The sequence below is a fragment of the Rhinichthys klamathensis genome, unplaced genomic scaffold (assembly GCF_029890125.1).
Source record: "Rhinichthys klamathensis goyatoka isolate OS25496 unplaced genomic scaffold, OSU_Roscu_1.1 h1tg000082l_1, whole genome shotgun sequence".
Taxonomy (NCBI): Eukaryota; Metazoa; Chordata; class Actinopteri; order Cypriniformes; family Leuciscidae; genus Rhinichthys; species Rhinichthys klamathensis.
In genome coordinates this window covers 872,894-899,031 of record NW_026606624.1, presented here as the reverse complement: position 1 = coordinate 899,031, position 26,138 = coordinate 872,894, and the positions used below count along the sequence as shown (strand labels likewise).

General features: G+C 38.1%; 1 protein-coding gene across 2 annotated transcripts in view; it reads right to left on the bottom strand.

Moving 5' to 3' along the window:
- igsf21a (immunoglobin superfamily, member 21a) overlaps positions 1 to 26,138 on the bottom strand; it is a 302,035-nt gene that overhangs the window by 154,975 nt on the left and 120,922 nt on the right. For both annotated transcript variants that reach the window (XM_056251381.1, XM_056251382.1), the window contains exon 2: positions 20,235 to 20,347. In XM_056251381.1, coding sequence (XP_056107356.1) covers positions 20,235 to 20,347 — 113 coding nt within the window. The remainder of the gene's footprint in view (positions 1 to 20,234; positions 20,348 to 26,138) is intronic.

The following is a 26,138-nucleotide window of genomic DNA, read 5'->3' as shown; positions in this document are numbered from 1 at the left end:
GCTGCACATCAATGATGCAAAACTCCCGTTCCCCCACATCCCAAAGGTGCTCTATTGGATTGAGATCTGGTGACTGTGGAGGCCATTTGAGTATATTGAACTCACTGTCATGATTAAAAAAAAAACAGTTTGAGATGATTTGAGCTTTAGGGGCTTTCACACTGGGTAGTTCTAGGAACTTGGTTCTAGGAACTAGCCACCGAGAACTAATGGTTCCCTTAACTAAACATTTTCCTGGTTGCATTCCCACCACCAGTAGGAACTCTGAAGTGACGTGAGCCACGCTTGTTGTCGTGACCTTTATTTTGACGGTCCGGCGGACCTTTATTTTGATGAGGCTGAGACCGCCAGAGCCTGAGCAAACAGTGCTCGCATTCTCCATATTCATTATTTTACGATCTGTCTAACAGTCCTGTCAAATATGTTATTAGATAGAACTGTTATACATGGAAAGTAGACAGTATATGAAAATGTATTAGTGTATGGCGTGTAGTTGATGTCCAGTGTTGCTAGCTGAGCAGAAACACATAATCATGTTTGGCTTGCTCCCCTCAAAGTTGCATTGGATTTTCTAGTGTAAAGGTTAAGAGGCCCATCTATCACTGTTTTCCATGTTCGTAGAGTTAGTTTGTGGAGTGAATATAAAGGCTATAATCTGTGTATTTACACAGCTTTTTTTAATTTATTTTTTTATGTGTGACCTGGTGTTTCGTGTGCATTCGGCCAATCAGCGTACACTAACATCACTGGTCCTATAGTGCTGGTTTAGACCCTACTCTAAAAGGAGTTCCTAGAACTAAAATCATTCCTAGTTCCTGCAGTGCAAACATGCCAAAATCCAGGTACTTCCACATACATTGTGACATGTGCGTTATCCTGCTGGCAGTAGTCATCAGAAGATGGGTACACTGTGGTCGTAAAGGAATGGAAATAACCAACACACCATTTCACAACCAGCAGCAGCCTGAACTATTGACACAAGGCAGGATGGATCCATGCTTTATTTTGTTTACACCAAATTTTAATCTTACCATCTAAATGTTGCAGCAGAAATCGAGACTCATCAGACCAGGCAACTTTTTTGCCAGTCTCCAATTTTGGTGAGTCTGTGTGAATTGTAGCTGTAGCTTCCTGTTGTGAGCTGACAGTAGTGGCACCCGGCGTGTCTTCTGCTGCTGTAGCCCATCTGCTTCAAAGTTTGACGTGTTATACGTTTAGAGAAGCTCTTCTGCAGACCTTGGTTGTAACAAGTGGTTGTTTGAGTTACTGTTGCCTTTCTTCAGCTCAAAACAGTCTGGCCATTCTCCTCAAGGCATTTTCATCCACAGAACTGCCGCTCACTGGATATATTCTGTTTTTCGGACCATTCTCTGTAGAGATGGTTGTGTGTGAAAATCGCAGTAGATCAGCAGTTTCTGAAATACTCAAAGCCCGTCTGGCACCAACAACCAGGCCACATTCAAAGTCACTTAAATCACATTTCTTCCTCATTCTGACGCTCAGTTTGAACTTCAGCAGGTTTTCATGACAATGTCTACATGCCTAAATGCATTTAGTTCCTGGCATGTGATTGGCTGATTAGATATTTGTGCTAACGAGCTGTATATACATAAAAAAAAAAAAAAACATTTATCAACCCATAGACCACCTGCTGAACCTTGGATCCCCTAAGCTAAAAACCCTGGCTCTAGAGGAAAGGCTTATTTTTGAGTTAGCTGTCCAGTGGAAAATAAATAAATAAAAGATCAAATTTATGTCTGTTTTCTTTGAAACAGACTAACGTATATTCTCTAAGCTTCTGGGATTACCCATAACTATCCTTTATACATCAGATGAATCATAAGATGGAGATGTGAGTGAACATCAAAGATGAGGAACATAAAAAATATAAATGCTCCAGATGGGAACAGCACCAGGAGTGCAACCTCTGCACAATGCTCTCTCTGCAACATTCCAGCCCTATCCATCAACTCCACCAATGTAAATCACGAGTTCTTTCTTGCATAGTGTATTTGGCAAACATGCTGGCAAACAGTCAAGTCTGTATACTTAAACATGCTCAAGGGCACAACATTCATGGAGCGGGACTGTGATCCTAGTAATTCTTCAGTTGCTACTTAACCAGCATTATTTATGTAAGCAGCCCAGAGTGGGTCACGTGATCTTACGTGTGCACGTTGGCAGAAAAACAGTGATAAAATATTTGCAACCCTGTCATGCGACCTCATCACTATTATTATTAGTAGTAGTAGTCGAACTAGTAGTATATATTACAGAAGTGGCCAAAAGTGACATCGATATTTGTTTTTAATGACCCTACAGTTTAGATTAAATAATCGAAATATGAGGAAAATATATATATACATATTTTCAATATGAGGGAAGAACGAAACAAGGCCAAAAAATGGCTAACTACATCTACAGGTTTAATTTTACTATGCAAAAAAAAAAAAAAAAAAAAAAAAAAAACATAGAAAACCAAAAGGTTTGCAGGAAAAAAAGTAAACTACAGCATAATCAGTAAATTATATTTAATTGGTTCTCTCTTGTTTTTGCATGGGTTCCCTTTCTTTGTATGACAGCCTGGCCAAAAATGTCAGTGCAGTATCACAAATAAAATAATTGACTCCAAGCACAACTACACAAAACCTCTTAAAAATTTAAGATGTAAATTTTCCTAGGCCGGACATCACTTTTGGCCATGATGACTGTATATAAATACAATTAGACACGTTTTAACTTTAGGTAACTGGATTGCAAAAATTTAAAGCCACGTATAAAATGAATACAAACTAAAAGCTCATCTAATATTTAGTTCAAGCTCCAAAAGCACCTTCTGTCAGTGACCAAACACACACACACACACACACACACACACACACACACAGCTTTGTTTTTGTGATATATGAGGACATTCCATAGGCGTAATGATTTTTATACTGGACAAACTGTATATTCTATCCCCCTACACTGCCCCTATCCCTAAACCTACCCATCACAGGAGACATGCTGCATTTTTACATTTAAAAAAAAACATTGTTTTTTATGTTTTTTAAGCTATTTGAAATATGAGGACTCATGCAATGTCCTCATATATCACGTGTAAGTTGTAATACCAGTGTAATATGCATGTCATTATACACATTTGTGTCCTCATATATCACAAAAACAACACACACACACACACACACACACACACACACACACACACACACACACACACACACGCGCACACACACACACACACACACACACACAATCATCTGTAATAAAATCTACTCTTACATCTACATTAAGTAGCACACTATGCTATACCAGGGATAACATGGTGCATCAACACATCTGTCAGGAAGCTAAAATTGAATGATAACACAACGTGACTTAAACCACGACTGGTCACAAGAGACGAACAGATTGGAGAAGGGCAAGGCAAGGTTGGGTACAGATTAGAAGTGAAATGAACAGCCCTTGGAAGGATGAATTATAACAAAGATAGAGGGTTTGAGTGGTTAGGGAGGAAGAGGGGGTGAGATGTGTCACTTTATGGAAAGATAAGTGGAGAAGGGTTTTATCCCACTGCTGTACGGCTGAAAGTCAACCTTTTTAAGTGCAGAGTGAGGCTGAGAGTGACCCATCCGCACAAATGCCACTGCTTAAAGTGGCACTCAGTCATATTTTCATATTTCCTCATTAAAAAGGATTTACACAAAAATGAATAGCACTTTCAACAAATATGATTAAAATATTGTAAACTCACACAAGATCACTCATATCTGTACATATAGTGGATCACGCCGTCATGTTGAGATCACATGACCAGCCTTGTTTCTACAACCACCAATAAGATTAAGCTTACTTTATATAGTACTACCCCAGTGCTCAGGGTGCTTTTCAAAATGCATCAAATAAAATATATAAATCATAATAATGTATAACACAAATTATGTAAACAAAAATATGCACAACATTTTACATTATCCATTTTATGGTTTATATATTTTGTATATTTTTTAAATATATCAGATATATCTTATGAACAATACATGTTGTGCATTGTGTTTGTTTTTCATGCATTTTAATTGTTTTGTTGATATTTTTATTTACAAAATATCTAAATATACAAACAAAATTCATAAAATATGAACACTACGCATGAATACTTGGATCTTTAAGCATTTTAGGTTACATATTAGTTTAAAAAAAAATTGTAATTGAATACAAAAATACATTAAAATGCATAAAACAAATAAACAAACTGCATAGTATAAAATGTATAAATAACTAAATATATTACAATGAATTTTGCGGATGAAATATTTTTTGGTGAACTTTGTAAAGATGATTTTTTAAAATTTTAACAAAATAAATGACCAAATACATAAACAACATATGTATACACGTAACACAATGCATAATAACAATAAAAAAAAATGCATAAATATAAAAGTACATTAAACAAAACAAGCATGTCAAACAACTTAACAACAAACACACACACACATATTTAATACCCAACATAACAGTCGAGCCTGAGTCAACAGCATAGTCCAGAGAAATTGTATAGATCAGCATGTCTGCAATTCACTACTCTAAACAGAATAAGAGTGGAAGAACAATATGTCCACAAGCAGTTCATGTTGGAGCAAACTGCAACAAGGGGAAAAAGCCCCAGAGAAAATTAACAAAACATTCTACTTCATGAATTCAATTTCGATAGGAGTCATTCCAAGATAAGTGGATGCAAAAAAAAAACATATATATTATATATATTTAAAAATCAAATTTATATTCAGCCATTTCAACATGCCATAATTGTTTGGATCCAATCGTGCTTTTAAAAGTGTTTTTTTTAGTGATGGCATGAATGTGTTTTTTCATTATCAGGAGCATGACTAACATCATCACTGAGTGATGGGAAGAATTAAAATTGCTCCGAGCCCACAGGGACAACGCTGCCCTCGCCTCTCCAGATGTCTTTGAGCTTGGCGGACTCAGAGGTCAGCGTCTCATTTTACACCGACAAAAATCTATTACAAAACCCATCTTTCCGCACAAAGAGTTATACCCAGAGGAGGAGAGGGAGGTTTCTTTAATTGTTTCTCCTCTGCCACACATCTGACCCAAATAGCTGTGGTCCGCAGCGCAAAGATAAGCGCAGGACAAGAAGCAGTGGCCATTGATCTAGCTCAAAACTTCAGCCACTGGAGGATTGAGAGTCAGAAAGGGCAAGAGAGTCGCTTCATTTCGACAGTAATGACCATGTTCCACGATTGATTTACAGTTGTCAAAACCACTTAGAGTTACCACAATTTGTGCCAACTGTGGAAAAATCAGCTATCCCCGCATGACCACAAAGTTGCTAAAGTGATTTTAAACTCTTCTTTTTCTTTGTGTGCTGACAGTTATTTAAATGTGCTACATTTCCTCCACTATATTGTGCCTTGTTGCTATGTTCCTTTGGCTGGATGGAGAACTTTCCTCGTGTTGTATTTTCCCTACCATTTCAACACTCTGTTTGGCACCTGCTGGCATCTGTTGGAAAAATGTGTTTCAGAGTGCAGCGTGGTGCCCACGTAAACCCCTTTCTAAAATCAACTCAAGTGTGCACTTTTCTGCCACAATCAGCCCTCTCCAAGCTTTTGCCTCTTTCAAATGGCAAAGGCCACATCGCTGAACCTTTCAGACGTATATTAAGTCCAGCCAGTTTGTTCTGGATACTTCAAAAAAGAGGAATAGAAATTCTTACAGAGGGTTTGAAAAAATATCTAGATGGCAGCAATGGGGGAACATTTGATTCTTCTGAACAAAGACAGGCGCTGTCTCTCCCGGACGTGTTTTTCTGTTGAGAAAACTTTCTCCCTAAACTGCAGCGTAACAAAGCCAAAAAAAAAAAAAAAAAACTCAAGGTGAATTGTCCTTTTTTTTTTATTCTCCACATTATTTTCATATTCCTAAAGCCAACACACTTTGGGCAGAGGGCTATGACAATGTTGGCCAGAATGAAAATCTCTTTCCTATTTTAATGCAAATGTCACAATCAGCCTTTGATCCACTCCTAATCGCTCAATAAACACAGCCTTGTTTGATCATCCTGTGATAGCAAGATAGATTTAGAAAATTAGTTTTGAGACCAACGATGTCCTCAATGTCATGAGAAAAACCTTATTATTTATAGCTTATAGTTTTTACAAGTGTCCTAAAGAGGTTTCGCTTTCTTTATACAGAGTATTGCTGCAATTCTAAGATTTGTGACTGATTTCTAGTGATACAATAGAAATGAACACTCGGAAATCCATGCAGATTTTAAGAGTGCATATTTTCAAAAGTTGTCTAGAAGTAAGGGTTTCATTCAGAGTACATTTTAAATAAACAATATAAAATATTTAAAATTAAATTTTTCATATATTGTCAACGCAGTGCAGCAGCCAGCAGACCCAGAGCAGGCTATCTTGCGTGCCCATTGGCTGCCCTGCGGCAACTGCTGCAGCCTACCACTGAGCCTCGCGCGTGACGTCACACCCACTACGCGTCACAGCCAGCCAGAAAGGGGGGTGTCTTAGCGTATAAAAGACGGGCTCGGGGACTGCATCACTGATTTCATCATCTTCAGCGAAGCTCGCCGCATCGCTGGACTCTGAGAGAAGCCATCCGCCGTCGAAACTAGCGACCAGCACGCAGAGGACAGCGCCTGAAGAAGCCGGCCGCCTTCGCCGCCTTCAGCCTTCCGTTCCTGCTACGCCATCCGGCGTCGAGTATCTTTTATTAGAGCTTTTTTGCCTCTGTGAGTGTTCGCCACCGCGACGCATCGCCCCTCTGTATACCCTATATGTGCTTATAACATGTGCTGGCCCGGACTGCTGGCCACCTGTTTCCCACTTATCTATGTTCCCCGGGGATCCCTGGGACTCATGAAGTGAATGCTGGGTGTGCACGACGTTGACAATGGGTTCCCGTAGCGTAAGCAACTTACGGAATACGAGAGAACCTCTCGTAAGAGAACGTACTCAGTTACGTACCTAACCTTGGTTCTCTCTAGTGGTGCAACGGATCATCATTGATCCATGATCCGTTCGGATCAATATCTTCGGTTCGGCACACACGTGATCCGTGGATTGATTTATGAAAGAAAAATTTTTTTTACGCATGTTCAGTCCACACACATCTCCACAGCGTGGTCATGGCGAGCGGATCCCCTGAATGGGAGCATTTTGGCTTCCCTGTCAAATATAATGATGAAGGAAAGAGGTTAGTGGATAAAACCGTGACGGTGTGTGTAGGGTGGCCATACGTCCGGATTTTGGCTGGACAGTCCGGAGTTGCGCTGAATTGGCCTAAAAAAATTAACTTATAAAAATCTCCCATATTGATAGCGGCTCCCTGATGCCCGCAAATAAGTTCAAACCTCCTGGAATCTAGAGTGTGCATGCGAGACAGAACAAACTGCGCTCCAAACCGTGTAGCGTGCACACGGCAGAGAGGGAGAGACCTTGCGTGTGTGCGCATGTAAGACAGAGAGCATCCTGATTGGCATGTTTCGGTAAGTCAACCAGTCAACCCCCCTAATATCTCTAAAAAATAAGATATTATGCCTTGTGCACTTTAAGTTGATTTTATATATTTTAATTTAATCATTTAAAAGTGTTAATAAACAAAAAGACAAAACTTATGTTTATTTGTCATGTCTCTTTTGCTGATCCGAAAAATTATCCGATCCGTGACTCTGATCCGAGAAACAATCCGAACCGTGAGTTTTTTGATCCGTTGCACCCCTAGTTCTCTCTAGTAGAGGGAACGAGTATTGCGGTACCCGACCGTGCAGGCGCCAAGAGCGAATATTCGCTTCAGCTGATGAAACCAGTGATGCAACCCCCGAGCCCGTCTTTTATACGCTAAGCCACCCCCCTTTCTGGCTGGCTGTGACGCGTAGTGGGCGCAACGTCACGCGCGAGGCTCAGTGGTAGGCTGCAGCAGTTGCCGCAGGGCAGCCAGGGTCTGCTGGCTGCTGCACTGCGTTGACAATATATGAAAAATTAAGGATAATTTTTGGCTTCAATATCTCGAGAAAAGATGACTTTACCCGTAGCGTAAGCAACTCACGCATTATTAGTTCCCTCTACTAGAGAGAACCGAGGTTACGTACGTAACAGAGTACGTTTCCACAAAAATATTAAGCAGTACAACAGTTTTCAAGCTGTGATAATAAGAAATGTTTCCTGATCATCAAATCAGCAAATTAGAATAATTTCTGAAGGATCATGAGACACTAAAGACTGGAGTAATGGATGCTGAAAATTCTGAAGAAAATAAATGGCCTCAACAAAATAAATTGCATTTTAAAATGTATGAATATAGAAAAAAGCTAGAACACTCCTTTCAAAAATGTTAAATCTAACCAACCCCAAACCTTTGAAAGGTAGTGTACCTGCATTTATATTTAAAAAGCGGGTCCCCACTGGAATCATCGAATTTGGGGGTCCTTGGAATCAACTGGATTGAAAACCACTGCCTTGAATAATTAGTCAATAAATTGGTCTTAAAGAAGCACAAAATCATTAGGCTGGATTCTAGATTGATCAGACACATTTCTTGGAGTGCGTAACACACGTTCTTACATTCAAAAAATGGTATGGATCTTGAGAAGGGTTTAAAAAGTGGCACTATTTTTAATTTGAAATCCTGTCAAAAAAACAACACTCATGGTGCAAGATGCTCTAACAACTGTCCAAATATGCCTGTTTGCACATGTATGGTGAAAAGTGCAGCATGCTGTCAGTCTGCAAAATAAAGAACCAACAAAATACATAAAGATGACCAAACTCAAAGCTCACTAATCGACCCCACTAATTAACTAGAGTCAATCATCATGACCCTTCACTAATAACAGCAACACTTCAACTATTTAACAAACTATAGCTTTTCTTAATGTGTACACAGTATTTTAATAGCATACTGTATTATACACATTCAACATAATGAAAACAGTCAATGCATAATGGCATTCAGTGTCTCTCAATAAATGTATGTTGCATTTTGCATGTTGTTCCACTTTTGCACACCGCACACACAAGACATTATGGGACAATCAGATGCAGATTCCTTTTGAAAAAACAACTCTGAAATTGATAGGATGATCATCATTTTCCTTTAAAACCCCAAGTAATTTAATGGGACACAGCTTCTGTGAGGAATATTAAACACTCGAAAGTCTGGTTTGTTTGATTTTCGTAATTAGTTGCTTTATTTTCACACCATTTATTTTTGCAAAAACCACAGTACGTTTAATGAACGAAGGTAGAGGCCTTTAAAAACTAATTGAGAAGAAATTTTAGTATTTCATTTTTTTTTTTTTTTTCATTTCAGAGATAACACAATCTCAATGGCAGTAATTCTCTAAGCAAAATCGGTCTTTTAGGGGCTCATTAAACAGCAACATTACATTTAGAGCATCATTTGCTCTGGAGAGTTTGCTTGTGTGGATATAAAGAAGTTAGAATCTTTGCTTTTTATTTTTACATCTGAATATTGATTCAAAGCTTTTCAGAGCCATATTCAGCGTAAATATCAGAGGACATCAAACAATTATGTGGACCATTTGTTTGATTATTATTATATGCTGTATTACTCTTATAAGCCAGAGTTACTTGGCAATAATTTGCTCCTTGTGCAACATCCAGGGTATTTAAACCCTTGTTACATTATTAAAACCGCATGTTTCCCATCATTTCGTAGGTCATCTCACCTCAGTGCCTTAATCTGAAGCTTTAACGAAAACCCTAATAATCACATTGTTTTCACAGTCTTCACCTCAGACAGCCTACACAGCATAAAGCACCGCCTTCAGAAAGCAATCTAGATTCTTTAGAGTCGTGGGAGGGTAAAAATATCCAGAAAACAATATTTTTAGCTACGCAGTACAACTCTCGGCGAAGACTAAAGAGCTTTTTTTCCCGCCCGGGAAGCAAATTTGCATGACACAATTACACAAGGGCTTCTAAAATAGCAGAAAGAGTGGCATGTGGGAGCCCCAAAGGAGTGCAGCAACTACACAAAGTGAGAATGCACAGACTTCATCCAACACTTCTGTTACTATAGCAACCAAGTGTAGGAATTTCTCAAACCAGGAATCGGAATGCGGTGCCTCGCTGGTTTAATGTTAAGAAACCGTTTTGTTATTCAGTCTGAGATCACCACCTCTGGGTCAAGAGGTCTTCTGGAGTTGACAGTACACATAGCACTAACAAATAAAAAGAAAGTGGTTGAGGTAGCATTCCGTTATGGTGGTCCGAAAGACAGGCGTGTTAATCTGCACACTCCTCCACTCCTTAAAGCTGCATTATCTTGCCAAGAGCAAAGTCATTTGCATACTGTAATGGTGTGCTTCAGTGTCAATACTGGTAATGAGATTTGCGAAAACGTGGGCTACAAACTAAGCCGGGGAAACAACCAAAGTGTCCGGAATATTAGAGCTGAGTGGGAGCCAGAATGCAGATGATGTGCACATGAGAGTTAAAGGTTAACCTTACTTTGAAAAAACATAAAATGAGCTTTCTGAGATGTTGCTGAGTGATAGTCACATCTTTTCAATGAAGGCTCACCTTGAAATAGCATTATGTTGATGACTCTGCAATATCAGACATTTTTCAACCACTATTTCAGCGAAGCCTTGTTCCTTATTAAAAAATAGGCCTACACTGAAAAAATGTGGTGTAGAAACAATTTTTCTTAGAACATTTTTCAATGGATTACAAAGAAATGGCAAGTAACACTTAATTAAACGTTAAAAACTTACTCCAATAATCTGTTTTATTTACAACTATGAAAAATAATTTTATTACAGTGTATAATAAGAACTTTCTTAAACAAAAAAAGGGGGAAAAAAGGAAGCTTTATTTTATGCTAGCCTGTCTAATCTGCATGGCCTATCGCAGCAAACCTTTCAGTGAAAAATAATGTTACAAGCCGCATGAGTCCTGAGGGCAAATTGGTGTTAAACTCCCTCTATTGGGTGCAAACCACTGCCCAGCATGTGTAAACCTGCACTCTGTGAAGAGTAATGAGCAGGAGAGGGTTAATCTGGTGAGATCATAGGTAATTCAGAGTGGCACTCAACAGGCAGTCAGGCGGAAACTCAGCGTTAGCAGCCGTCACCGTCGAGCTGCCCGGTGGGACGGGGCCGAGGCTATCTCTTCATTAGAATGACATAATCAGTACAAGCACAACGTGAGATGAACTGCCAGGCGTTTCATTGAGGAAAATTCTCCATAGGCCTTCCCAGGATTCTAAGCTTGCACCCAGCTCCATGGGCGTAATATAAAATAGCTTCAAAGTTATTTCTAAGTTTATTTTTAGCAACACCCATGGTGCATTATCAAGGCATCAATGGTTTGTCTGTGGTTTAATATAAGACCATTCTAATGGTTTCTTCACATGTATGTGAAAATTAAAGCTTTTTTGCAACATTGCACTTACTCATGATGCTTTAATGCATTTTGACTACTATTTGCATGAATACTTTAACTTCTAAAGATTTGGCGGATGTGATAGGTGGACTCCTCCATGACTTTAACATCTGTGCTCAAAAACATTATAAACCTCAGGATAGGGAATCCATTTAAATGAATAAAAGAAAAACATTTTCACCTAACATCATGCAGCACTTGAACTGTTCACATTTTCCATCCATCCTCAGGTTCCATTAGTTGTGTAACAGACTAACGGTACATGTATTTATCCCGAACCGTGCATTACGGACGTCACAGTTCGGGAGACAGGGGTAGCTGCAGCCTGGAGTAATGGGCGTGGCAAGAGGTAGGGGCGTGGTAAGAGGTAGGGGCGTGGTAAGAGGTTTCTCATTGGTCAAAGGAGTTTCCTCCTGGCAACTGCGTTGGCCAATCAGCAGTAACCATAGTTAAACGTCATTTCCTTTAGCTGAAAAAAAACATCATTTCCTTTAGACGGAGAGAAGATGGCAGAGGTAATTCACATATGCCATATAATTTGTTGTTCTCTTTGCTTTACATCTTTCAGCTTTGGTAATTATTTAATTGTTGTTGACAGACACATGTTACAGTGAGAAGCATTAACGACTGCATTTGCGTCGAAGACATCAGAGTCGGCGATTTATATCGATGTCCGTTCTGTGCTCTCAGTGTTTTTAGACCTTGTGAATATAACAAGATCCACAGTCATTTGCAAAGCCACAGACTTCGCGCGGTTCGCCATGAACGTAAGTATGAGTTCAGTTGTGATATGCTATGCATGCCTGTTACCGGTTACATCTGTTACAGATAACTTGTTAAGGTTAGATAATAACGTTAACGGTTATGTTACGTATCATAATTGGAAACTTATGACAAACATGTTTTGCTTTATATATTAATTTTACTATTTTAAATTGTGTTTGATGTTTATGATTCTTATAGATTTTGAAAATTGAAGACCTTAGCAAATTGCAGGTAAAATGTCATTGCTTTGCCTTGTAGCGTGAATAAAATGCAAAAAGCTATTATGAAGAAATGTGTATGTTTCTGTTATTAGGGCATCCAAGTCGAGACGTCTAACAGCTAAGTGAATGGAACGCTGATTCCCCCACTTTGTGCGGATCCCATGTTACATATCCCTGTAAGCAATTATATATTTTTTTCCACAGTGTAATATTGTAGTTATGATTTGTTATTGTTTAGCATACATACTTTAGATTTCATTGACTGTTTCGATGTATTATTGCTATTGACATTTTATGTGGCATATATGTTGTAAGCATTCTTTCAAAGGAGGCAAAAAGATTTCACAGAGCAAAATAAACATTGTGCACCATTTTGTATTATATTTATTTGTGATAGGTTGATGCTTCCACAAAAGACTGCATTCTATTTCTATCGTGGATCAAGTCACACTGGATGCTTTGTGTAAGTCATCAAGACATTTTTATCCATGTCAAATTGATTTCTATATTTTGTGTTTTTTAACAACCATTTTCAGATTTTGCGTCCAAAGCTGAAACAAGTGTTTTTTTCTTGATTCACTCTGCGCAAGTGGTCTTAGTGATGGGAGATACAGTCAAGTGTACAGGTCTTTTACATAGCTCAATAGTTCATGTTCAGAAGTTCCAGTTGAACAGTTCTTGTTCAAATGTTCTCAGCTGAACCAATGAATGGTGGTTCATTTCTAAACCATTCAGCATTTTCATTTTTTTTTTTCATTTAGAAACCAAATAAAAAAGGTCTAAACAAGTAGCCTTTGAATTTCAGTATGGCCTGTACATTTCTCTGGGGGTGGCTTTTGACTTTTCTGAGGTGAGTCTTCAGATTTTTTGCATTAAAAATTTATTTTTTTCTTTTATCTTGTAGGTATCGTTGACTGGAAGTCAGTCAATCCGAATGTGAGGGAGGAATATAGGGTGGGGTTTAAGCTCACCAGATGTGATGCCTGTGGATTCCTCTACAAAAACACCACTGGATATTGCAGCAATGGAAAGAAGGGGGTCTTTACTGCGTTCTATTCAGATAGAGCATTTGATGGCTTCTGTTCTGAGTAATAGAGGAATGAGTAATAGAGGAATGAGTAATAGAGGAATGAGTAATAGAGGAATGAGTAATGAGTAATAGAGGAATGAGTAATAGAGGAATGAGTTTTGACTTTGAACACAAGCCTTTGATGAATAAAAAAAATTAATTGTAAAAATGACAACTGAACTGAATAAATGTTTTTTGGATAAAATGGTGTTTGTTTTGCTTAATTGATTAATGCCACTTAGAAGTTTATTAAACTGTTTTTACTTAATTTTTTTATTATATGGTGATTTTTTTTATTTTATTATATGGTGAGTGTTTGATCAAACACGTATATATGCATGCCTGTATACAGCAAAAACATTTCCTGTACCATTATTATAAAAATAACATTACTTTTAGTTTGTATGTACTTGAAAGTACAAAACTAGTATGACTAATAGTGTCAGGAGACATTTTTATCTTTAAAAGAATAATTAAATTTCTTTTCTTTTATTATTTAGTTCAAGTACAGACATTTCAAGTATAATGCAATAAAAAAAACAATATGAATACAAGGCATTGTAAATACAGCTAAAAATGTGTGAACCAGAGAATAACAATAACAACTGAAGTATAAAATGAACAAAATATAAATACAAAAATAAAAGTTTATAATATCAAGGCAGTTATAGATATTTTCAAAAACGTTTTGTGATCTCATGTTTGAAAGGGTTTCAAAGTATAGGTTACTGTGAGATCAGTGTTTTAAAAGGTAATATGAGGGTTTTCTTTTGAGTTATTTTTGTCTTATGAATAAAACTTTGTCAAAATAATTTAATTATATAATTTTGTTTTTCAGAAAAATATAGGTTTTGGAAACAAAGTAAAATGTCATGAGGTTCTAAATTAAGACAAATTTGTTTGTCATATCTATTTTAAAGTCAGTCCAAAAAGAAATAGAAAAAGGGCAATACAAAAATAAAGGTTCAATATCTTCAAGCGATGTGTTACAAAAAGTGCAATTTTCACAAACAGTATGAATGTTTTTTAATGACTGATCCTAAAAAAGTCGCGGTGGTGATGACGTCATGTAACCCGCGCCATACAGAAGGTTTCGAAGGTAACGTACTTTTGAATATCTTCTCAATATCATTATTGATATTTTTACAGTGAAATAAATGTATTTGGTCTTGTATAATTATTTGTTGGTCAATAGTGATTAAGTTTATGGCTCGCTTTTATGCGGATCAGGAAGCTTTCGCGTCCAATTGTAAAGACCTTACGGCACGCCCCTACCTCTTGCCACGCCCCTACCTCTTGCCACGCCCATTGCTCCAGCCTGCAGTTACCTCTACTTGCAGTTCGGTGCATACAGTCGCACGACGAATACATTCAGTCACAGGCGATCCACACTCCAATCCTGAAGGGGGCGCGCGCGCCAATGCAATGCTGTTTTCTACCAGTAAAAAAGCGCAGAAGAAGAGATGATCACTCAATATGTTTACATCGCTTAACCAGTGTTTCAACTGCGGAAAGATATCAATAAAACAGCTTGAGAAAAATATCTCACGTAGCATTACAATTCCCTCGGGCATTTAGTGTCGACAGCAGGTTAGTTCGCTAGAGGAATTAACTCTAGATAGAAGCATTTGGTATGAACTATATCAGTCTATTCATTATATTTTCTTAACCTGTTAGTAATGTCTTGATTATGTTTAAAAAAATTGTCATGAAAAAAGTTATGACAGCCACAGTGTAAATGATTATTTAAAAAATGGAGTAGAAAATTAACTTTAGAATTAGATTTAGAAGTTAATGCAAAACCTGGCTTATGTACAATTTACAGTACCCTTTTTTTTAGTGATGCTTATTAAAATAGCAAATAAATATAATAAGTTGGGCTCTGTTGTCAATTGTAACCTTTAATATGATAGCCTAGTAATGTGTAATTAAGGGCTAAATAACACAATATCACATACATTAAAAATGAACTGTTCTTTCCTGTATGCCAGACCTATATGCGTAGCGTGCCAAGTTGATGCTTGATCTTGCAGACTGCTTTTCTCTCGCGTGTCACGTGACCAGTGTAATCGCAGCTTTTGCGGTTACAAAATCGCGTTTCATCATATCGCGATATTATCGCAAATGCAATTAATCGTTCAGCCCTAATTTCAAATTGGTTTCTTGAACATGACAATGAGTTCACTGTAGTAAAATGGCCCCCATAGTCACCAGATCTCAACCCAATAGAGCATCTTTGGGATGTGGTGGAACGGGAGCTTCGTGCCCTGGATGTGCATCCCACAAATCTCCATCAACTGCAAGATGCTATCCTATCAATATGGGCCAACATTTCTAAATGCTTTCAGCACCTTGTTGAATAAATGCCACGTAGAATTAAAGCAGTTCTGAAGGTGAAAGGGTCAAACACAGTATTAGTATGGTGTTCCTAATAATCCTTTAGGTGAGTGTATATATATATGTTCTACAACGGTCTGTGACATAATTGTTTGCATTGCCTCAACAAATGCCATAATCCAACAATTGTTGTTTTGTTTTAGCAGTGTGAACTAGCTTTCATTCATCACATATTATGCGTGTAAAACACCATTGGATATTAAAAAGCACACTCCACTCCACTCCAAACTTGATTTGCTGTTGTCATGGACCTGAAGCAGAGGCAGCTATTAAGAAGAAAACGAATCCTCCAATCAGGCAACAAGCCTCAATTTGGCATGAGTGCTTTTTGGCAATGCTGGTTAAAGAGCCTCTCCATAGCAATATCCTTTATCTGAGCAGCAGAGGAAGCGCCTCAACCCGACAGAGAATTTTAAAGGAGAAGTCGGGCTGTGGTGTGCATTACAAAACCCTCAAACTGGGCCCGTCAAGATAACAGCATCCCCGTAATGAACAACCCACAGCTGCGATCTTTTATTCAAACAGCCTCTGTGTCATCTGCCAGAGCTGTTGATTAGATATTGTAAATCCCAATGGTGGATATCAACCAGGGTTACATTTCGAACACAAGCAAAAATTGAGAAGTCGACAGTTCAGTCAAATAAAAACCTGAGATTTAAGAAACTTTATCAGCCAAGTGCAGATAATTGATTTACAATGTATTAAGCCCTGTGTTGATCAGCAGTCATAGGAGAGCGAGTTGGTTCATTTTACCTTCTTGTGGTTTTGATCATACGCCAATAGGCGATTTTGACAGCTCTGCCCGCAGAGGCATTTCCCTTAAATTGCTGTTGTCAATGTGCAAATAGACATTTCTTCTCAGCTGTTAAGCCAATCAGAAGTGCGTGCTTTGCATCCGTTCATTATCACACAAACGTGTTCTGTTGCAAAAAAAAAAAAAATGGCTGTGCTTTTTGCCATTTCCACAGGCACATAACTCTGAAGATATGAATTAGGATTTGGATATTATCTTCATAAAATATATATGTATTCTCAATCGTTCATAACTTTTTTTTCTGTCAAAACCCCACCACCAAAGTTAACTTTCATCTGAGCAATAAACAGCCAATCATGCAGGGAAGAGACCTTGTGCAAACAAACAAGCTTCCTGAAACCTGTACTGATTCAGTGGGACTGTCTAACCGTTCAGTATGATGTATGAGACTATAGCCAATATGTAAAGTGCTATTAATCTCTTTTTGTTCTGTCTGGAAAGGTCAGCATTTGCAAAGACAAGTATGGAGACAGTAGATGTGTCGCATTTGTGAACAGAAGGTTGAATCAAAGACTGTTTTGCTCTTAAACAGATATGGCCTCAACCATCTGTCTGAACATGATCAGATCACAGATTTTGACTGTGTATTGATATACGGTACATCCACAGCTGAGCTATGAGATTTGTCCATATTGGTTTTACTACATTATACAGATTTTACTTTAGGGCAGTCAGTTCATATGTATTGCATATGTGATGTATGCAGCTATATACTGTATCATTTATTCAGAACTGTATCTTGCAAAGAATGCTTAAATAATCCATTCGCTTATTGCTAGGCAAATCGCCGCTAATAGTGGGTGGTAAAATGGTAGGCATCCAGCTGGGATCCATTAAGACTGGGCCATCATGACCAGATGAATATTAAAGATGAAGAATTTCTGTGCCACTATCATCAACAAACAGAATTGTAAAAGTGATTCCTAAAAAGTCCCCGGTCTGCCATTGGTCAAACAAAAAGACAGTCCCTCCCCAAACACACATCATTGGTTGAACCAATGTTGCTGGTCGGAATAGACAGTGCAACAGTCGGGTTCTGGAAGTAACACTCCCATTAATTTTCTCCATATAGGAATAGATTTTTAATGATAACTTATTAGCTGTTAAAGACAGACCTACTGTGAGCTACGAGGTTGTTAAGCAGTGGTATATGCTTTTGTCGAAGCAATCAGCCTTTATTATTTCAACTTATTTTAAAGAAATCATGTATAACAATACTCCTGGGGAAAAACTACATTGCCCATGATTTTGCAGATAAATATTTACCAATCAGAGAATCATAACAAGCAAATCTTGTCAAAACAACATTTCAGCGCCCACCACCCCCCCAAAAAAATCATAATTTACCCACCCTCAAGTCATCCCAAACCTGGATGAGTTTTTTTCTTCTGTTGAACACAAAATAAGATATTTTGAAGAATGTTGGTAACTAGACAGTTGACGGTAGCCATTGACTTCCATAGCAGAAAAAAATACTATGAAAGTCAACGGCTACAGTCAACTGTCTGGTTAACATTCTTCAAAATATCTTCTTTTGTGTCCAACAGAAGAAAGACACTCATACAGGTCTGAGGGTGAGTAAGTTATTACAGAATCAAAATTGTGTGAACTATCCCTTTAAAGTCATTAAAGGGATAGTTCACCCCAAAATGAAAATTAAGTCATTAATTACACCCTCATGTTGTTCCAACCTCGTAAGACTTTCGTTCATCTTCGGAACACAAATTAAGATATTTTTGATTAAATCTGAGAGCTGGATCACTCCTCCATAGGCTTCTAAGGGATTGAAACTTGTCGGCCCAGAAAAGTTAAAGACATCGTTAAAATAGTCCAAGTGACTACAGTGGCTCAATCTTAAGTTTATCAAGCGACGAGAATACTTTTTGTGCGCTCAACCAACGTACAACCAGTAGTGCTGTGCATTAACACTACGTGAACTAACTCGAGGCCCCCAGAGAATAAAGTCGTTATTTTTGTTTGTTTTTTGCGCACAAAAAGTATTCTCGTCGCTTGATAAACTTAAGATTGAGCCACTGTAGTCACTTGGACTATTTTAATGATGTCTTTAATAACTTTTCTGGGCCGGCAAGTTTCAATCCCTTAGAAGCCTATGGAGGAGTGATCCAGCTCTCAGATTTAATAAAAAATATCTTAAAGCTGCAGTCGGCAAGTCTGGCAGATTGAGTGGACAACATTTTGAATGTTTACAACTCTCATGCCCCTCCCCCACTATCAACGAATACCCTCCCACCGAGTTCGTGTGGGAGGGTATGACTGAGGGTAAGACTGTGTAAAATTAGTACCAGATTGACAGGGGTTTTACATTGTAATAAAGGCAAGATTCTAATTTTGTTATAATTTGTATCATTACACTAGTAAGAGTTAAAAAAAACACATTTAGAGAAAGATATAGTAAAATAAATACAACACCTGGTTGCCACGGAAACACTGATGCACCTTGTGATCTCCGTGGCTCTCGCAATTGTCGTATTAATGACTTTTACATGAAAACGGAGGCGACTGGTACTTCTCACGGTGGTGATTATTATTAGTCTACGGAAAGTCAAAATGCCGCCACACCTCCGATTTGAATGAGTCAACGTCAACATCTACGCTTGCCGTCGCAATGTCTACTGTTTGACGGCGCGTGCACACCAGTCTATATGGCACACACTGGTGCGGCGCGAGCGGAGCAAACCGAGCGTTTTCAGTTCATTCCTATGGAAGTTGAGCTTGGCTCACACAAGATCAAGTTCCATGAATGAAGTGAAAACACTCGCTAGCTTCACGCCAGTGTGTGCTCGCTGCTATTGTGCCTGTAAAGCGAGGTTCACAACTTCACAGTAGGCTATACAGTAAACGCGCTCTGCTGTTTAAAACGTGTATCGCGATTCGTTTAACATTTCAACCGACTTGAATCGTCACACATTTTTATCGATTTTCAACCGGTTGCGAGTGAATCGTTACATCCCTAGTCAAAACATACAAAGCAATGTTTTAACCAAATAAATAAATATGTTGATATGAAATAAAGTCTCTATTTTGAAATATAATTTTACCTTAAAGCTTATGCTAAATGAAAAACAGTCAACAAAACAATCAGCCTCTAGGGCCATTTTCACATAAATGAGAAGCTAGATTGGTGGCAGTTGAATTTGTATGAAACAACAGCGATCGCTCACGCAAGTCAACAGTGCGATGCCCAAAACATGAAAGTAGTGGTGGGTTGTGTTGATCAGTCAGATATGTTTTACATGGACAACAGTGAATATTAATGCATAGGCCTATCTGCGAAATGCTGAAGCTGACCAATAAGAAGCAAGTATTTCACAGAGACGTCAAATAATAAACATCTCTATGGCCTCAAGATCACACAGTTTAAAAGGCAGAACTTTACAACAAGTTATATTGCAATAACAGGCCCAATCAGAGAAGAAAAGACAGATTATGAACTTAAATAGTACATTAATGATGAAATATTAGCACATATGCAGAAAACAGCAACTTACCCTGTACCAAACGATCTCTCTCAATCTTCCATCTGTCTTAAAGTTGCACTTTAGAGTCACCGTTTCTCCCACAACAACTGGTAGCAAGGGCTCTATCGTTACAGTCAGATATCCTGCAGAGGCAAAGTGAGACATCACTGGAACCATGTTCATTTTCACACATTTAAAAAAGAGCCAAATGATGACCAGATGGTAATACAAGGAGTGCAGGTTGAAAAGCTTAACATAAACCATACCACTCCATGATATAATTTATATTATTCAGAATTATTATAGAATGACTTGAAACTAATTAAAACACTTTTGTTTCTAAGGAAACTAAGACTTTCACTTCAAAATAACTAACACATGTCTGTCATGCTGAATCTGAAGTCTATAAAATGAGAATCGCTCAGAGTCACGTTTTATGATCATGAATATAACAAGGCCACAAACACATTTGCACAAATAAACAATAAACAAAGAATAACACACTGAAAAAAAAAAAATCTAAATAAACTGGGTTTATTCAAGAGAAAAATATTAAGATCGCAGAATCAACCAAAACATTGTATTCATGTACCAACAAAATGAATTTTTATGGGTGAAATCAGATAGAAATGGCTCTTTAAAGTAACAATTGCAGGTTACCACATTTTACAGTGTAACAGTTTTTTTGCAGTACTTTGCTGTAAAAGTGTTTAACATCACATCCACTTCTGAGATGTACCTTCAGTTTTATATAAAATTGCACATTAACTATGGTATGCATTTGTTGATAAAAAATAAGTAAATGTTATGTAATGTTTTTGTCAAATTAGTTATGTAAATTACATGTACATCTGTAGTGTGTTCAGTTCTACAGAACTCAAGTTATGCTAGTTTTGTGTAACCAAAAATTAAATGAGAAATCATATTTATTCTGTTCTAATATTCAAAGATATGACAACAAGATATGAACACGAAACAAAAAGGCCCCACAACTCTGATCGGCTCTTCAAGTGGATCTGCATTTCCCTAGTATCAAACAGATAAAAAAATAAAAAAATATATACAAGTTTTAAAATTTAATAAAAAAAGTACAATGTGACAAAGTTTTTTTCATTTTTTTTTTCATTAGAGCCACATTCTCGAAATCAGATCTTCTCAACAGCACATCACACACACTCAGAAGTGTGAAGGAGAGCTTCCTTTGCTTCATTAATTACACTTAAGCCATGGACACTTTGCCATCTGTTTAATTTAGTCTCCAAATCAGCTTGGCTATGGCAGTCCCACCCCACAAATAAACTGACGCTTCGGCTAACTCCTGCTAGCCACAACTATAACAAACAATTAGCCCGCGTCTTTATACACAGCCTTTTGAGGACCTGCACTTCATCATGGCATATGGCCGACCTTTTTATGCATGCTACATAAACGCTTTTTTTCTTGTCCTAAAATGCTTTGTAACAAGTTTTGCATCATTTCATAAGAATTCTATGGGAAACAAATTCTTCCACATTAGACGTGCACCTAATTCACATATGCGGATCTCTGGATAATTTCTGATTAACCAAATACGTGCTCTCGGTTTAGGGAGTTAATGAGCGCAATTACAAAGTTGATCACATTTCCGACACACTGAAAACACATTTATCAAAATGCTTGGGTGCAGACATGAATGACAAATGGAAGAGCTCTCGCCTCTTAAGGATAAAGATGGGAATGTCCTGCTCTAGTGAGCGCTCTCTCTAGCTGCCTAGCAGGTGGCCTGGATCCTACTGACTGCACAGTCTATCCATCTAACCAGTCAATACTCCTCTCACCACAGACAGCGAAAGAGGAGGGAGAGCCACAACAGCAATGTGAGGAAACTTCGGTTCATTATTTATTAAAAACAAATATACGGTATGTGCTAAACTCATATATAATGTGTTTTTCTGTGTCTGTGTATGGATAGACAGATAGATAGACAGACAGATAGATGATATATAGATAGATGGTTTATTTTTTTTATTTTATTTATACAAAATCGTAGTATGCCCCTAAAGCAGTGATTCCCAACCCCCGTACGACCGGTCCGTGGACCCGTTAGTACCGGGCCTTGAAATATTCCCAGAATAATGTTTTATTTTTTTTATTTTTTTATAATAATAATTGTCTTTTTTAAATGCTTTTTAACATGTTATGTTATTTAATCCAAAACATAAACAATAAATAGATTAAAGGTTGTATCAGTGATTTCAGGCCCAAAAATAAATGATCACATTCATCTAATTTTTCCTAACGATTCGCTATAGCTGCCCGCCCCATAAGCAGGCTGTCAAAAAACCGCGTCTCTGTAGGCAGCCTAGGCTCTGAAATCTGCACACAAAAACAAATGGGTACAAACACCACTCAAAACCAAAATAAACAGTGTTCCAACCAATCACCGACAGGGGCGGGTGTTGCTCCGACTTCGCGTCCAGCCGTGCCAACCCAACCGCACAAGCGCAAAACCTCACAACACCCGCCCCTGTCGGTGATTGGTTGGAACACTGTTTATTTTGGTTTTGAGTGTTGGTTGTACCCATTTGTTTTTGACAGCCTGCTTATGGGGTGGACAGCTAGCGGATCGTTAGGAAAAATTAGATGAAAGTGATCATTTATTTTTGGGCCTGAAATCACTGATACAACCTTTAAAATAAATAGATTAAAATGTGTTTCTTTGAGCGCCTTGCGATTGCTTAGCAACGCGTCGTATCTGAACGGACTGCAAAAAAAGCGCGGTGCACCTGAAGTGACAGAGAAGTATGTGGAGAGATGAGCGGGCCTCATAGATATAAACACTAGATGTCGCCTTGGGGTTCTAAACATGCGTCAAAACCGCCGCCATCTTGGAACAGGGGTCTTGTCATAGGAAGTAGCTAGGTAACGCTGAATTCATGGATGATGCCGGACTTTTGTGCTGCGTATGGATGTTTACACTAACGAAATCTAAAAACCAGACAGCAAGGGATTACATTTCACAAGATTGTGAAATTTTGTAAAAAAAAATTTGTTTCTCTGGACTCTATAATAATTACATGTCTGACCGTTGGAACGAACCAAAACAACTAGAAAATCGCATTAATGACGATTTATGGTGATTTTATGTCCGTTAGACCTTTTCCTACATTGACGCTGATGAGGGGTTCCCCTGTTTCAAGATGGCGGCTCTATTGACGCATTCGTTCCAATGAACTGCCGTAGCCAAGGCAACATCTAGTGTTTATATCTATGAGCGGGCCTCAGCAAACTTCAATGGCTAATTTCATTGCGGACAGTCGAAAATAGCGAGAGAGAGAGAGAGAGAGAGAGAGAGAGAGAGAGAGAGAGAGAGAGAGAGAGAGAGAGAGAGAGAGAGAGAGAGAGAGAGAGAGAGAGAGAGAGAGAGAGAGAGAGAGAGAGAAATCGTAAATACGATACCTCGTACATTAGGTATGGATTTATGACAACAGGCGATTCCGTGGCGCCAAATCGGTTGTGTGTTATTTGTGGTGAAAAACTCTGCAATGGAGCAATGAAGCCGTCAAAACTTCAGCGGCACTTAACCACCAAACACCCAACTCTCAAAGACAAAACAGAGGAGTTTTTCGAAAGAAAGAAACGTGAGTTGGACGCTCAGCGGCAAGTTTTGATATCCTCAACATCAGTAAACGTAAGCTGGTTTTCGTTCATATTTGTGAAGCAGACCTTTTTAAATTTCATTTTATTGTATCCTGGAATTTGTGTGCATTGTTTTGGATGCATATATGTTTTTTTTATGGATGCCCAGGAAGAACAGCTTGTCTTGTGCACAGCAACAAATATAGTAATATCAATAAGCAGATCATGCTCACATTAAAATAGTTTTGTCCTCATTGGTCTGATCTGGTATTTTTTGTTAAAGGTTAAAGCTTAATCTCTAATTTTATACTTTTAAAAATGATTGTGTTTGCTATTGTATTCTGAAACTGTCTGACTGTTGAAACTGGCTGTTATTTTCATACAATTAGCCTTTGTTGTCACCTGTTGGTGAGTGAAAACTAAGTTGCTGTTGAAGTGATTGTCTTTAGTGGTTCTAGAGAGATTTGACAGGTGAAATGGACTGGTATTTTCATACAATTTGCCATTACTGCCACCTGCTAGTGAGTGAGTGCTGTGTGAGTTGCTTTTGAAGTAGACCTAATTGTATGGGAGAAAAGGGAAACATTTTGTGAACCGGTCTGAAAGTTTAAAAAGATTGGTATATTCATACAAGTAGCCTTTGTTGCCACCTAGTTCATTATATGCAAATAAATGATAGCCTGTTACCGTTTTACACCGTGATATGTTCCGAATCCAAACGATGCATCTTAAAATTGAGGCATTAAAATTGACAACTGGTCCCTGGAATTTTTTTTATGAATATGCTGGTCCCTGGCACAAAAAAGGTTGGGAACCCCTGCCCTAAAGCATTCATTTCCTATTACAGGAATAATAACTGCAGATGTTTCATATTCATCTGAAACATCACTTCATAAGGAGATATCCAATCGTACATGCCAATGCATGTTGGGAAATTAAGTCCCTCATCGTGGGGGACAAATTAAAATAAAACTGCTTAGCGCTCCCTGCCAATCTGCTCATTTACCTTAAGAGATAAGACATTTAATTGAAGACTATAGGCTACAGCAGATTAATTGAATATTGATGTAAAATGAAAAACATGGTGTTTTGAAAGCTCCCTATAGGGGAGTGATTATTACCTGAAGAATTAAATATTATAATAGCCAAATCCATTGCCATTTTCAACAGACAATCTCACAGTTAACATGTTCATGTGATTACAACCTTGACGTGCTGTTTTACAATCAAATATCTTTTACATTTACATCATATTTACATTCCACCTAATAGTGATGTGTCACATTAGATATTACTCTTCATTTCAACAATGCTGTAATACAATTTCAGGACCACAGACAGCAACACACACGAATTTCCACAAGATTCCACAGCTTTTTTAGACCAACATTGCTCTTAAAACCCATTTAATGTTTTTAAGTCTCTGAATGAATTATGCATTGCACCCAAAACAACAATTGTTGTCAAGTGCTCAAACAAGTATGTCAGCATGAATCATTATGCCTCAGCGTAATCTATGAACGTAAAATGAAATGATTCGCCGGACCAATTCCGTGCTTTTCAATAATCTGTCCATCTTGAGGTCTCAATTAGCTCTTGTCAGACAAAACAGCTCAATTGCTCACCGCATCGGCCAAGGCCTTATCACTGTGTCAGACTGACAGAATTGACTTGGCAATTCTGTACATTTATCTCGGTGGAAGACTGAGCAGCTCACTCTAAGCCTCGAGGGAAATAAGGGAGCAAGGATAGGAACAAATTCCAGCAGATCTGCGACCTCACTTCGGTTCAAAATTCCCAAACTGTGATGGAGCCTGAACCCCAAGAAATCACTTTCTCCCAAACTTTGCCTTCTAGAAATTGAGTCGGTTCCTGGGTCCTAAAGCAAGACATATTGAGCACAGCTAGATTGCTGAAAACATATGCACATGAAGACATTGACACAGTCAGATGGCCTTTTCTTTTAAATTATGAAGACTGATTTAAATCAGTCCTCTGTCGGAGAGGGTCATTCTGAAATGTTACGTTCCTATTGTAAGGTGGCCAGCCAATGCAACACATGAATCATTCTCTCTGAGATCTAGCTGCACCTTGATGTGCTTGTTAAAGAATCTTAATTTAATCATCACGCTCGAGGGATCTTTACGCCGGAGGAGATTTGAATGGATAAGCCTCGAGAGTTACAGGTCATTAAAAGGAGCTGAAGCTCTCAAATAAAATCCCTTCCACTTAGCACTCATACGTCCATAAAGAGCTTTGAAAGTCTCGAGAAATTGGTGCAAGGGAAGCATATGTTCATATGTGGCATTTTTATTT